The 15,937-nt window shown below is 39.8% G+C and overlaps 1 protein-coding gene across 1 annotated transcript in view; it reads right to left on the reverse strand.

Moving 5' to 3' along the window:
* Nucleotides 1-3,952: 3,952 nt before the first annotated feature.
* The window catches only part of TTN (titin), a 257,627-nt gene continuing 245,642 nt past the window's right edge, over nt 3,953-15,937 (reverse strand). The window contains exons 296-305 of the mRNA XM_019471879.1: nt 15,599-15,904; nt 15,207-15,506; nt 14,387-14,962; nt 13,989-14,294; nt 13,304-13,897; nt 7,241-13,182; nt 7,000-7,153; nt 5,772-6,065; nt 5,289-5,647; nt 3,953-4,870 (exon numbers count right to left, since the gene is read on the reverse strand). Coding sequence (XP_019327424.1) covers nt 5,349-5,647; nt 5,772-6,065; nt 7,000-7,153; nt 7,241-13,182; nt 13,304-13,897; nt 13,989-14,294; nt 14,387-14,962; nt 15,207-15,506; nt 15,599-15,904 — 8,771 coding nt within the window. The 3' untranslated portion in view covers nt 3,953-4,870; nt 5,289-5,348. The remainder of the gene's footprint in view (nt 4,871-5,288; nt 5,648-5,771; nt 6,066-6,999; nt 7,154-7,240; nt 13,183-13,303; nt 13,898-13,988; nt 14,295-14,386; nt 14,963-15,206; nt 15,507-15,598; nt 15,905-15,937) is intronic.

Genomic DNA, 15,937 nt, shown 5'->3' on the forward strand with positions numbered 1-15,937 from the left:
AAAAAAAAAGTATTTAATTTATTTAAAAACTGAAATCACAGCTATTTGTGTTAAGGTTATTTTCACAAACTATAAATTTGAGTTTTGCTTGTTATGCCACCATCAGTTTAAATGTTGTAGTGTAGCTGTTGTTCCTGCTGGTCTAAGTTAATAACTTTTTAAAGGGGTATAATACCTGAATGAAGGAAATGTCAGTGTCTGAAAACTAACTATTTTTTTCAGATGTTCCTCATTATCCTGCTTTAAAAGAGTTAATGTGAAACCTGCCTATTATGGGCATTTCTTTACTGACTACTTTGAAGGCTAAACCGAAGAGTTTCAGATCCAGATCTAGAAGAGAATGTTACTGCTTAAAGGGGATTTATGTAGAACCTGGGTGCCCAAATCCACAGTTGCGATCCTGAAAATCTCTGCTGTTTAACATTGAAGACCAAAGGACCATACAGATATTTATTTAACTTCTAAAGCTCCCCACATGACTGTAACTGTGTATGTACATCCTTAGAATTGCCACTGTCTTGGAAGGACTTGGCCCCTTAGCAGCTAACTTAAGCAGTGAACTGATTGGGAACGTAGGCATTCCTCTGCCCATACAGCAGGAGGACCAGCGCTTCACTATTTTGCAAAGTATGTCTTACAAACTAACATGAATGACCTTGCTAGAAGATAGAATAATGGCCTGCACTTTAAAACATGCTAAAAGAAACGCTTTACCTCTGCTTTTCCAACTGTGTGTGTACAGTAGTGATTAGAAGGTGTCATTTAGGAATTTAATTTACTTAGCATTTTGTTATTTGTTAAGTCTGGATGAACAATCCAGAATGTTGTTTGGCAAGTGAGCACTGTAAGAAAGTAGTCAGGCTGTTTCCCAGCTCTGCTGTCTGGTGCTGCCTTCTTCATGGTAGGATACTATCATTGTGGCTATTTATGCACCAATATACATAGGTACTCCCATAGCTGTATCCTGACTGTTCTAACCAGCATGCATATGGGAGAGAAGGCTAAAGATGAGAGCATAACTGTATTTTACGGGTGTGTTTAAAAAAAAAAAAAAAAGACAGGCTTCCTTCAGCTTTTTCAAAGGGAAGGGTAAACAGGCATCTCCAAGACTGTCAATTATAGATGTCAAAGGGTAATACTTCAAATCCTGTCGAGGGACAAGATTTAAGAGTGTCTCCTCCTTTTCCCTGTGTTTCATATTCTCTTGTGATAAATATTGCTTTGGCTACTTCGGTATCTTCCCATTCTCGGTGCACTCCATAGGCTGCCTTGGCATTTTCCACAAAGTTTGGGTTACAGTGGCAGAAGCAGGTTGTAATTAACCTACATGGGTCTGACTCTTATTTTTCTACACACTGGCCGTCATTTTCTGACATGTCAGAGTACCTTATTTTCCTCTGTCATCCTTTCTCCTTTGTACCGCTGCTGTTAGTACTATGGCATGTTCCAGTGTGGGAATGACTGAATGATTTATTTTTGACTGTTACGCTTTGGTTTTTTTAATAGACGTTAAGTATATGATTTTTTTTTTTTAAATCCGAGCTCTAGAACATTATCATCTTCAAAAAAGGGGAAAGGAAAAAAAAAAAAACCCAACTAGAGAAGATTTAGTTTTAATATTTTATCAGAGATGTGAGGTTTTTGTGTCCTGATTCTGTAATTTTCTCCCCTTGAAGGGAAAAGTTGTTGAAACTGGAGACGATGGTAAAAATTGAAATGCAATGTTAAAACTAGGGTTTCTTGTCTGCTAGTGGTAAAATGAATCTCTTAGTGTTGTTATGGCTATCCACCATCACAGTTATTTTTCTCAGGCTGCCAAATGTAAAATGTTAGTAGAGAATGTATAGCCCTATAGTAGAATTTACACAACAGCTCACAGAGCTTTGCTAAAAAGTTTTTCCTTATGCATCAGGACCCAGGAAACATGAAGTCCAAATGCCTTCACACACATATCAGTGGTAGGATATTTTTCTGAACTTGGTCCTGTAGTGCAATAGATTTTACCTTTAAAGAGAGCAAATGTCAGCTTGTACAGTTAAAACTCCCAATATTCGACCTGAATATAATAAGCAAATAATTTGAGAAGTTCATTGCTCTTTTTATGTTTATTTTTTATCCAGACACTGCTTAATCTATTGTCTTGAAAAATGTTACTGTTTAGGGATGTGTTCTGTGAAACTTGATGCTTTAGGTTGTGACTTTATCAGTGTCACTCTATATTAGTGTTCGCTTAGCAGTTTTGTGGAAAAAAACACCGGCTCAGCAGTTTGGCATGTAACGTTGCCTATTAAAGCTGTGCTTCAGCAAAGCCTGTAAGTACTTTAAATCCTGTTTTCAGGCATGCGAATGACTCATCTGCTTGCAGTTAGGTGTGCTTGCTTAAGTACTGTACAGAGTTGGGCCGGAGAGGTACAGGCAGAATGAACTTGCTTACACTGCCACACCAGTGTGCTTTCCTCTTGATCAAGTAAATATGTCTAGACTCGGTAGAGGCCATGGAAGACTGAGTTTCCAGTAGCATTTGTGAAGAAGAGTCCATGCTTAAATCTGCAGATGCTGTCTGTCACTATTACTTTCTGCTGAGACGACTGACTAGTGCATTTTTAGTGTTAATTTTATTATGTGTCTGTGTACACAAATTAGTTGTTGGTTAAACAAGGCTGTACCTTTGTATTTTTGTGTCTTGTATTGAGTTTGTTGGGTTTTTTTAAACATCTAATGGAATTAGAATGAGAAGCTTTCTTGAGTTTTTCTTTGAATGCTTTAAAGATTAAAATAAATGGCCTTTTCTACCTCATTTTTATTATTCTTTTTTACTTTAGTCCCTAAGGAAGAAATACCATGCACTCTTAAACTCTTTCATCTTTATGATTGTTTCTAAATGTTCCTGGTTCCATCACTTGAAAAAGTCCGGATCTTGTCCTGACCCAAAACTTAGCTCTTCTGAAATCCTTATTTTTACTTTAGTCCTTGTTTCACCCCCACTTATTAGCTTTCCTGCATCATTTGGATAGCTAGTGGTTGACAGTATATAGGTTTATAGGAAATAAAAAAAAACCAACTCTGCTTCTGTAGTGAGTCTTGTTGGAATAGGTTTTTAAACATGCTACCTGCTTTAGTACTTCTGATGAACTTGAGCTTTTTTGTAGTAGTAGTAGTAGTATGCTGGGAGTCATAGTGATGCATAGTGTTGCTAAGTAATGCTCGTGCTTCACTTAAGAGAATTTTACAGCTCCTGAAGCAGTGTTGCGTTGCTGTGAGTATATTTACTCTTAAGCTTTTCCTACTGACCAGAGTGAATTCTAGAAGCACAGTTGTTCCTTTGACCTTGATACTCTTTTCCCGTAGATAACCAAAATTGTGACCTGCCTGCATGGGATTTGTGATTCCGCCCCCAGGAATGTAAAGACAGGCTTTGCTCCTATAGATATGTCAGCTGACTTGAGGGATGAAGAACTGGTGAGGCATGGGCCCTTAATCACCCATGGGAGGCGAGAACTTGTAGATCCAGGCAATTAGGGTCAACTAGTCTATACTAGTTGCAGCTGCCAAAAAAAGGAGGCAATAGCCAGGTTTTCTGGAGGCAGTTTTTTAACCACTATAAAGAAGAGAGATTAGCAATTGATCCATATGGGGTGTAGTGGAAGGCCTGGAAATTCACTTAACGGAGGGATAATAAGAACAGCATAATGCTTAGGCATATGCTAGAATTTATCCATTGTCAATGAAGAACCTATGAAGAAAACTTCTTTTTTTAAGTCTGACTTTTTTTAAGGCTGACTTTCTGGTGGCCAGGCTGTTTCTGATAGATGGCTGGATTTCCAACAGTTAGCTACCTTGTTTACATTGGAGAATTGCATTTCTACCTAGTCTTTCAGCAACTCTTTTTCTGTAATGTAGTACAGGAACTGTAAAAACAGCATAATAAATAAATAACAAGGAGTCGCAGATTTTATGGTGCAGAAAGCATGCTTTATTTCAAATGAACAATTCTATCTCAAGGAGGTTCAACAGCTAACAAGATTTATTACTACATTAGGAGAACTAAAGCAAATTGAAGTGCGGGGCGGTATTTGATGTTGTAACAACAGTTTCCTTTCAAACTGTGGTTCATTGCTTAGTTGCCCGGAAGTGACTACTGGATGTCTAATACTACTACACAAACTCAATCACTGCACCCTACGAACCTCCGAGAGGGGGTACTGCTGCTGCACTTGAGTACCTAAATAGCTTCATTGATTAAGGGGATGGCCAGGTGATGTTACTTTTTTAAAGCTATTCAGGCAGTCAATATGTCAGAAACAGTACTCAGACAGTGGGTGAACAAAGTGCTGGCCGCTTGCACTTTGTCCAAAAATTGTCAGTCAGGTATGGAAATTATGACATAATCAGATCCAATGTAAAACATTAAAGCAATGCTTACAGGAGGGTAATTGCAAACATCACCAATGCCTTACATTTCTGATTCAACATAAATATTCGTGCATGTATGAAATACTATGCACAGTATCATCTCTTAGGTGTAGGTGATCTTCAACAGGGAGCCTCTCTACCTGTTGAGGCATTCTTAGACATCAACAATGAGTTGAGGCGCAAAAATTAGTTAAATGTTGAGCAGGGTAGTCGTTTGCTAGGAAACTTTCTCCTACCAACTGTTAGTTCCAAAAGTTACATTTCAAAATGTCATAAAATAAATGGTACAAAACTTCATAACCGTTAACTTCGGCTATATACAGTATGTACATGTCAGTGAAAAAAGTGTTTCAAATTCTTAGGTCAATAATGACTATAAGTCATAATGTATAGCTCTGGACTCTGTCTCATTCAGGTAGGTACAAAAATATTTTTTTTATATTTACAGATCAGATATTTCAGTCCATATATGAATCACTTGTAAAAAGACAAGTGTAAATAATACAGATCAAGCTCTCTAAATTGATCGAATATTAATATTCACAGTGGCAGAATCAGTACCAAATTCATTTCCTAAATTCAGGGTATAAAGTCCACCGTCGTTCTTCTGGACATCCATGATGATCAGGGTGGTTAGATCTTCACTGGTTTCAATGTGGAATCTGCCTTGCTGGTCCTGACTGGTAATTTTTCTCCCTCTGCAGTACCATGTTATTTCAGGAGCAGGTTCGCCCGAAAAGGCACAAGATAGTGTGAGAACTTTTCCTTCATCAATGCTGATATCGGATGGGAGAGCTTCGATTTTGGGTGGTACTCCTTTACAAAACAGGAGAAGAAATACCAAGTTAGTCTGTTTCCACTATTACAGATCATATTTCAGTCCATATATGAATCACTTGTAAAAAGACAAGTGTAAATAATACAGATCAAGCTCTCTAAATTGATCGAATATTAATATTCACAGTGGCAGAATCAGTACCAAATTCATTTCCTAAATTCAGGGTATAAAGTCCACCGTCGTTCTTCTGGACATCCATGATGATCAGGGTGGTTAGATCTTCACTGGTTTCAATGTGGAATCTGCCTTGCTGGTCCTGACTGGTAATTTTTCTCCCTCTGCAGTACCATGTTATTTCAGGAGCAGGTTCGCCCGAAAAGGCACAAGATAGTGTGAGAACTTTTCCTTCATCAATGCTGATATCGGATGGGAGAGCTTCGATTTTGGGTGGTACTCCTTTACAAAACAGGAGAAGAAATACCAAGTTAGTCTGTTTCCACTAAGCCATGCAGCAGGCTTACTCTGAGGACTACTTCAGGATATTTGAAGCGCTAACTCTACCAGTAATTGTATTGCTCACCTCTCAGACCTGATTTAAGCATTTTACTAGTTGAACTCTCCAGTTGAGCCATACTAGATTTCCCCATAGTACTGCTGGAGCTCATCTCTACAAAGGATTCTTTCATGGAAGACATGCTTTTGGCAGACATGCTTGCAAATTTCATTTCAGTCATGCTGCTACTGCTGAAACTGCTGAATGAAGCCTCTTGTTTAGAAGAAGCCATTTGAAAGGACTGAGAAGAAAAACTTTCGTGCATGCTTGCGTCGCCACTTGTCTTCAATACTACCTCTTTTGGAGGTTCTTCAATTAGAGCTGGGGAGCATCGCAAACATAGAAGGAAAAACCAATAACGTCACATTAACGAACGAAGTCATGCAGTTCTATGTGGTTAATTTTACAGAAATTAAGAGACAGCATAGTTTGCTTTCAACGGAAAACTGCAGTGGAGTATAAAATTATTTACAATCACTTGATACAAGATGTCCAAATCACAAACAGTAATTTATAAATGAAACAAGTAGGAAACAGAACTGTTGCTAGTACGTATGAGCTTGAAGGAAAAACTTGCTTAAGAAACAGGTCATCACACAGCATTTCCTATTAGAACCATTACTAGAATTAGACATGAGAAATTGTGTGCGTTCAGTTCATGTTTGTAGAAGTTGTGAAACATTTTCAAGTTCTTAGAAGCATGGTATAGGAAAATCTGTATTTCACTGCATTGTTCTGTAGCTATAAAAGGCAACAGAAAAGCTCAATCACTGTAGCTTTCCTTTAAACCCAAGCACAGTCATACAAGCAAATCATAGCAACCCCTTGATGCTAGGAACTGGGATATAGTACAGCCAATAAAATACTAAACACAGTTCAGTTATGGCTAAGTTACCATAAAAATTTTTAACTGTGGAATTACTTTGTTTTATTGGAACAGATGCCATTAGTAAATGAGGAAAAAGTAATTGCTAGCACCAAGGTCTTAACACAGTTGTCTTAACAGAAGGCTATGAGCATTCCTTCTAACATGCATATATTGATGTAATAGAGCATCTGCGTGCTTCTCTGTGGGTCTTACGAAGATTTCTAATGCTGTTTTAGTTCTGTATATATAATATACAAAAGAAATAGGAACTTGTTAAAATACCTAAATTAACATTACCAGTAGCTTTTATCATAAGTCATTTTAGTAGACACACCACAGCAAAAAGTTGTGATTAGTCTGAACGCAAGACCCAGAGAACAAACTTACGGAGTACAGTCAAAGATGCTGTAGCAGAGCACTGCCCATGGTAATTTTTTGCTTTGACTGTGTATTTTCCTGTGTCACTCACTGCTGCATTTCGAATCTCAAGAGAATATATGTTTTTAGAGCGTGTTACTCTGATGTGTGATGAAACGGCAATCTGAGGAGGGGAAAAAAAATGGTTTCATTAAGATCGGTTTTATGAATAATTCTAGTTTTTCAAGTAAATAAATAAATAAATACTTACAGGTTGATTATTCTTAAACCACTCAATTTCGGGAGAAGGATCGCCAGAAACTTCACAGGTGAACAATACATCTTGTCCTTCATTGACATTTTGAGACTTAGGCTGCACGATAAATGCTGGTTCATTGGAGCACTCTTTAGAAAAGGTCAGAACATACTGGCACTTAATAATGCCTTCATCAGTTTTACCCTCACAGGTGAGTATACCTTCATCTGTATTACTAGCCTTTTTGATAGTTAGTGTGTGATCACTTCCAGAAACACCATATCTGTAATCATCTGAATTTCTCAGCTCCATTCCATTCAGCACCCATTTTACTTCAGAGGCACCAGGAATACTGGCTTTCAAGGTCACTTTCTGCCCTTTGGACACTGTCATTTTAGTTGAAGAAGCTTTAATTTCTGCTTTCAATTGTTTGACATCTTCAGTAACAACTGACTTTTTAATGACTTCTTGAACTGCTGCTTTTTCTTCAGTTGCCACTGCTGATTTCTTCTGAGTAGAAACTGTAAGCACCTCATCTTCTTTCTGAACTGATTTATGAGTTTCAGATATACCTCTTACCTGGGAGTGGATATTTTTAAATACTTGGCCAGTAAACTGGAAGTTAGTTTTTGAAACGCCTCCTTCCCCAATAATTTCACAGGTGTATTCTCCTTTATCAGATTCCATGAGCTCATGGATTTTGAGTTCATAGGTGCCATCTGCTGCATAATGAAACTTGAAATGATGATCTTCTTTCAGTTTTTTGCCATCCTTATACCAAGCCACTTCTCTGACACTTAAAACGCTGCTTTCAACTGCGCAGGATAACTTTACCTTATCTCCAAGAGTTTCTGCTTTCAGATGCTGTTTTATCTTTGGTGGAGAAGCAGTTGGTAATTGTACTTTCTCTGCTGGTACTGTTTTGTCTCCAGGTGGTGACTTTGCTTTTGGGGGGCTGCTGATGGGTTCAGGAGATTTCACTCGTTTAGGAGACTTAACTGGCTCTGGAGACTTTACACGAGGCTCGGGAGATTTGATTGTTGGAGGTGATGTAATTGTTTTTTCGGGAATTTTTGTTCTTTGAATGGTCAAAGTAAAATGCGCTTCCTGTCTTCCTTCAGAGTTTTGCACCACAACAGAGTAACTTCCTTCATCTGACATCTGGACCAAAGAAATTTCAAAGGTAGACTTGTACTGTGTTCGTGTTACTTGGAAGCGCCTGGAAGAAACAATGGGCTGACCTGCACGGAACCATGTTATTGTTGGTGCTGGTTCACCATCAACGTCACAGGAAAATCTTGCAGTCTCCCCTTCAGAAACTGTGATTGACCGTGGTTTTGTAAGGATTGTTGCCGGTAGAGTGCTTTTAAATGCCTTGTGTACAGTTCGTTCTTCCAATGATTTTTCTTCAGCTGCAGTGATTTTTTCTTCAGAAGCAGCATAGTGTTCATATGATAAAAGTGATTCCCTTGTTGCTGACATTTCTGATTTGACCTCTCTTACTGAGGAACTTGCTTCTGTAGCAGATGCTTTCTTAAATGAGGAGACTGCATATGCCTCTGTTTTTGTCAAGTCAGGTAAAACTGACCTTGGTACTTCTTCATCTCTCCGCTGGGAAGAGTATGTAGTGTAATCTCCTCCAGTAACATCTAGTGTTGCGTAATCAGAGCATTCCCCTTTGTAGTTTGTGCATACAGCCCGGTATGTTCCACTATCATCAATGTGGCAGTCGAGAATCTCCAGAGTTAATACACCGCTGGTATTAGTAAAATGTATCTTACTGCTCTCGTGGAGCTCAATACCATTATGGTACCACTTCACTTCAGCAGTTGGTTTTGACTGGACATTTAGAATGAACCTGGTATTATGGCCACATGGTACCCGGTGTGAGCGCATTCTCAGGGTAATGCGAGGAGCATGGTCAAGGGTGAAAGGCTGCTGAGTCAGAACTTCGTATTTCCTTTCCATAGCTTTCTGAGTTTTCAAAGCAGATTTCATGGACTCGTATCTAGAAAATATATCAAATCTTGCCATCCTCTCAAACCGGGAGATTGATCTTTCACTAGAAACTGGGCTAGGTGAGCGTGGTCGAGTTCTCTCTGGTGTTGGGGATCTTCTCTCACTTTCTTCAGGAGGCCGTGAGCGGGGTCGAATTAATTCAGATACAGGACGCATTAACTCAATGTAAGTTGGAGAAAGAGATCTTCTTCGCCTTAGTAATCTAGAGGGAGGTGAAAATTCCCTGTGAACGTGTTGCACCATTTCTATTTCTTCTTCTGATGTCATCTCAGTTATTTCTCTTTCCCTCCTTCTCCTGAGTCTACTCTTTTCCTCCTCTGCCATATATTCGAGCTCACTCCTGTATTCAGAAAGTCGTTGAGCGGTGCCAACAGGACGGAGCAATTCTTCATCCTCTCTTTCATCCATTATTCTTTGCTTTTGTTTAGGTGGTCTGTAGGCAGCCCTGTCATGGCGTTGACGAAGCTCTGCATAGCTTGCACTGGTCTCAGCTTTAGTTGGGATGTGATAGCGTGAATACCTCAGCTCTCTTTTTCTTTCTTCCTCTGAACTGACCTGTGTTCCTGCAGTAGAATACCGAAGGGCAGACAGTTCAAAGCGGGGGGGGCTTCTACTTGGTGGGGAAGCAGAAAAGCCTAACTCCAGTTCTTCTTCAAGGCGCAGTCTTTCCTCTTCAGTTCTCTTCATGGCTAAATAGTCATCGATAGGCAGGAGTAATTCTTCATCAGACAAGTCACCAAGTGATCGCCGCCTTGGTCTGTAGTAATATTCATAGTCTGGAGATGGGGTACGCCGACGTGCTGGTCTCACAATTTCAAGATCATCTTGTGTTAGCTTTGGTATGCGCCATTTAGGCTTATACTGATCAGAAATGCGTGGCAGTGGCATCACGTAGAATTGCTCCCACCTGGAAAGACGTATGCGTTTCTGGCGTTTCTGAACTGTTCTCTCAAGTTTTCCTGGCATTTCGTACTGGTCTCGCAGCCTCTTGTACCACTTCATGTCTGACAGGGGTACAAAGTGTTTAATGTTCTGATCTTCCTCAAGAGTAGTGTGCACATGTTTGCGAGGCTCTGGGACCTCATATGGCATACGGAGTCTTCTTTCTTCCTTCTTTTCTTCTTTCTTAATTTCATATTCACCTTTGACAGTCTTAGTGCTAACAGCTGGCTTATATAAAATAGCAGCTTCTCTGAGAGCCTCTTGTGCAGTTTGTGTCAGTGGAACAGCTTCAGCCCCAGAAAGGATTTCTGCCATTCGTAAGGTCTTGTCAATTTGCCTCTGTACGTGTTTCTCCCGCTCTTCTTCAGTCTTGTACTCACGCTTGACATATTTCAAGCGTTCAACTTTTAGATAAGCCTGACAGCTTGTAGATCCAGCACTGTTTGTAGCAGTAACTCTGTAATAACCACTGTCTTCTGGTAAAGTATCTCTGATATGCAAAACATAATAGTCTAAACCTTCATGAATTATATCAAAGTTAGGACCAAAGGATAGAGGCTGACCATCTTTCTCCCATTTCAGTGTTGGTTTTGGTACACCAGATACCCTGATCTCAAAACTGACATTTTGGCCTTCTTGACATTCAGCATTTGCCAGCAGTCTTTTAAACATCGGCCTTAGTGTGGCATCTGCTGGAGGTGGATGCGGAATCACGGTCAGCTTAGCTTTACAGCTGTCTTCACCATATTTATTGCGTGCCACAATGCTGTATTCAGCATCATCCTCCTCAGTGACATTATTGATGACGAGTTGATAAAGACCCTTGTCTGATTCAAAAGTATACTTCTTATCATCATCGCCAGGTTTGATTTTGTGGCCTGATTTGAACCATGTTAAGCGAGGTTCCGGGTGAACTGTTATAGTTACTCCGAATCTGATGTTTTCTCCAACGTATGCAGTGCGGTTATACAAAGGCAGAGTAAATTCTGGTGGACGCTCTAATAGTCTCATAGTATCAACCCGTCGTTTCACTTTCCTAATAGTTCTGCATCTGTAGTGCTCAGCAATTTCTCTCACACCTTTAACAAAAAGTTCTGCATAAGAGCTGTCTTCACCATAGTCATTTACTACCTTGCATCTGTAGGTACCATCATCGGATTTAGAAACATCTTTGACATACATGGTTGCCACACCTTCTTCGTATTTGATTTCATATTTCTCATTGCTTTCTAATTGCCTCATACCAAAGTACCATGTGACTTGTGTGGACTGATCATAGTTTTCAATCCTACATACGTATTTAGCATGCCCTCCTTCTTCTGTAACAGTATGCTTTATCTGCCCAGCAATGGGACCAATGTCTATTGGCGCAACTTTAACTTTAGCCACCGTTACACCTTTCTGAGATCTAATTGCGCCTCCACAGGAAATGCGGGCTACTGACACAACTGTGTTCCACTCCTTCTTTACTAGAGTTTGGTAGTAACGCCGGTGCCTCAAGGTCTTGATGACTTTAGTGCTGGTCTTTTCTGTCTGCTGTTTTAGCCACACATGGTTAAGTGCTTCAGCAGCTGTCATCCGAGCTTTTCTTTCCTTTACTAGTAGGCGATCAATGAAGTCCATGGCCTCAATGCTTATGTCTTTGAATGCTTCATCATCAAAGTTGTATTCAGCATTTAGAATATTTTCAATAACTTGTTGGTTTGTTTCAGCAATGAAAGGATTAATGCCACTGAGAAGTATATATGTTAGAGCACCAACTGACCACATATCAGTAGCTGTGCTGACCAAATCATGATGATGTACTTCAGGCGCATAATATTCAGGAGAAGTGAACTGGAGTCTAAAGCTGTCTCCAGGCTTCAATTGTCTGGCTTGACCAAATTCAACAATTTTAACTACAGAGCTTCTTCTTGTGAAGTAAATAATATTGTCTGGTTTAATATCAAAATGTCCGATGCTGTGGCGATGTAAAAATTCTAGTGCATTGCAGACCTGGCGTACGTAACTTACTATTTCTCTTTCATTCAGTTCAAATGAAGCTGTACTGATTCTTTCAAAGATGTCAACTCCAGAAATGAATTCAAAGATCATGACCAATTCTTCTAGGCTCTCAAATGATTCATGAAGATACAGGATATTTCGGTGCCTAGCAATGTTTAGAATGGAAATTTCTTTCTTTACCAAAACTTGGTCAGCACCCTTTACTTTGACAAACTTGGCCAGATAAGTCTTTTTTGAAACTGCCTCAACACAGCGGTGTGCAATGCCAAACTGCCCACGTCCAAGCTCTTCTGCAATCATGTATTTGTCATAGAGTTCCTTTGTAGAACAGTGAGCTGCTTTGACTGTGGTGACTTCTCTGGCCTCATCAACTTCTTCATCATAGTTCATTACTCTGGTCTTATCTTCCTTTGTTATAATTGGATCAGTAGGTTCAGAAGGCTGGCTTTGGCCAAACTTGTTTTCTGCAATTACACGGAACTGGTAGGTGGTCTTGCCAAATAGGTTCACCACTGTGTATCGTGTCTCACGAGCTTGTGCAACACGAATCCATCGCTCTGCTGTTGTAGCACGTTTCTCAATAATGTAGTTTATGATTCTGCTTCCACCATCAGTAGCTGGTTCATTCCAGGTTAAGTTGACTGAATCCCTTGAAATGTCAGTTACCTTCAGACCTCTTGGTGGATCAGGTACATCAGCCACATCTAATTCAACTGTTTTTTGATCGATTCCAAATCTGTTTTTGGCACAAACAATGTAAAAACCTGCATCTTTTCTGTCAACGCCATTTGGGAAAACGAGAGATGTGAATGATCGCGTAACAATGACTTGGTAGTGTCCATTAGTATCGATGAGGTCTTGTCCCTTCTGCCATGTGATCACGGGATGAGGCTTGCCGCTGAATGGAATCTTGATGCTCACTACTTCCCCGCGGAGGGCATGAACAGCTCCCATGCCTTCCAGGTTTTTGGGCAAGTGAATCTTTGCAGGAACTGGAATAGAAAGAGGAAGAAAAAACAACACATGACCAAAAGCACATGAGAAGAGCACCAATAGTCTAAATATTCAAAGCTTAAGAAGAATTTGTCTTAGGAATCAAGACCCTTCATTCACCTTCAACGTCCAAAGAGGCAGTGCCAGACACAGATCCTCCTTGGTTGGTAGCTCTAACTTGATATACTGTGGCATCATCATCCGTTACATTTGTGATGACCAGCTGGTGATAGCCACCCTTGAATTCCTGTATCTTGATCTTTTCACCATCTGGCATGATTTCTTTGCCCTGTCTGTACCACTTAACAATTGGTTTAGGATGACCAGTGACTTTGCAGACAAATGTGGCATTAGCTTGAAATTTCACATTCAGATTCCTTAGTTCTTCCTTGAAATGTGGAGCTTGAATTGGTACATCAGATTTTGGAATGACTGGTTGTGATACCTCACTCCACTCACTTTCACCACCAAGATTTTCACATTTTACACGGAACTCGTATTCAAGACCTTCAATAAGATCTTTCACAGAATAGACGGTTTCACGAATTTCATCTGTTGTTACAGAAATCCACTTGTTTTGTTTTTTCTCACGCTTCTCGAGATAATAAGTTCTAATCTTTGCACCGCCATCACTTGCAGGTGGCTTCCATGAGACAACACAAGAATCCTTTGTGACAGCACTTGCTACTGGCTGACCAGGTTGTCCTGGTTTTTCTGTAAAAAATAAAAAGGTTTGAAAACTGAAGTGAGCTTACCTTAGTAATTACAGGCATATACAGAAATTGAAATTTTGGTGTCCACTTACCAAATGGAGGCTTCATAACAACAATTGATGAAACCTCCAGCGCTTCGCTAATGCCATATGTATTCTGAGCAGAAACACGGAAATAATAGCCTGCATTTTCAGTTAGGTTAACAATTCTACAGGTTGTGCCTGAAATGCTTGAAGATACAAGTTGCCATTCTGCTCCTTCCTTGGCTTCACGTTTCTCTATGATGTAGTTGGTTATCATAGCACCTCCATCATCCTCTGGTGGTTTCCAGCTTATCACCACAGAATTCTTCAGTATAGACTCTATAAGAATCGGCCCTACCGGTTTATCTGGCTTATCTGTAAAAGAAAAAGCACGATATTTTTAGTTCTTTTGCCAGTAAATATTTGAGAAAGTATTCCACAAAAATACTGAAAATAAAATTAATTACCTTGTATTTCCACATTAAGTACAGTGTCAACCGTTCCAAATGTGTTACTGAGTTGCACTTTGTACTTCCCAGCATGAGTCTTGTGCTGGACGTTCTTAATAGCAAGATGAGTATAATGCTCTGTGTTCTCAATAGTAACTGTTTCTGACCCTCTCAAAGGTTTGTTGCTGTGGAACCAAGTTATTGCTGGTACTGGTCGGCCAATGTACACAACGTGAAGGCGGAGGGTGCCACCTGCACCTGCATAGTATTTCTCTTTCAAAGGGAAGCCAGGATGGAACTGAGGAGGAGCCTGCAGTAATAGCTTGCCACTAGTTTCAATTTCTCCGACATCATTGGTAGCCATACAAGTGTAGAGACCTTCATCCTCCTGTTCGTCTGTTATTACTGTCAGTGTATGGTTGCGTCCATCAGATGACATTTTGTATTTTCGGCTTTGCACCAGTTCTTTGCCGAAGCGGTACCATTTAATATCAGGCAAAGGTCTCCCAACAATCTGGCATGTCAGCTGAGCTGCTTCACCCAGTTTAGTTGTAACATCCTGCATTTCTCTTTTTATGGCAGGTGCTTCTCCAGCTACGACAAAGAAAATTAAAAAATAATGAAGATTACTATGAAATTTTCCTCTATTACTATCTTACTGGAAATTAATTTTCATTTATACTTGTGCCTCTTATACTTGAAAGACTGTGCTTTAGGACAGTCATGTGGCAAATAACATGTAAAACAAATAGGCAGCATGTTAAGTGCAGCACTGTGGTTTATGACACAGCAAATCACAACACTATCACAGCAAATATGACAATATATTTTTGCTTACATGTTAATTTAGTTTTCACTGCCATAGCAGTCCTCCGAGGTCTGCTGAGGCCAGTCTGATTTTCTGCAAAAACACGGAACTCATATTCTGTAGCTTCTAGTAAACCTCCTACTGTAAACTGCCTGTCCTTGATGCGTTCTTTATTGCATTTTTTCCAGGTGCTTTCGCCAGACTGGCGATATTCAACCCAATAACCAAGGATCTCTTTGCCACCATCACTTTCGGGTCGTTCCCATTCTAATGTAATGCTGTCCTTAAATATAGAAGTGATCTCAATTTCTCCAGGTTGGCTTGGTTTGTCTGAAAATTAAAATATATACAGAAAATAAATTCCTCTCTAAATGGCACTAAGTTGCTTTTCAGAAGATCTGTTAATGCAAACATTTTCTTACCGAATGGATCCTTGCATACAACTGGTTCAGAAGCAGGACTTGCTTCACTTTCACCAATGTCATTTTGAGCAATGATACGGAATTGATATTCAGCATCTGGAACAAGTCCCGTTACTGTGTACATTGTAGTGGTAATCTGTGTCTTATTATGCCGGACCCATTTTTCTGTAGATGTCTCTTTACGTTCAATGTAGTAGCCAGTTACACGAGAACCGCCATCATCTTTAGGTCTGGACCAGGACAAGTTGACAGAACTCTTTGTAGCATCGAGCACTTCAGGTGGGTTGTTTGGAGGCTCTGGAGGATCTGTTAATAATTATAATAACAAAAATAATAGAA

The sequence above is a fragment of the Aptenodytes forsteri genome, unplaced genomic scaffold (genome assembly GCF_000699145.1).
Source record: "Aptenodytes forsteri isolate BGI_AS27 unplaced genomic scaffold, ASM69914v1 Scaffold257, whole genome shotgun sequence".
Classification (NCBI taxonomy): domain Eukaryota; kingdom Metazoa; phylum Chordata; class Aves; order Sphenisciformes; family Spheniscidae; genus Aptenodytes; species Aptenodytes forsteri.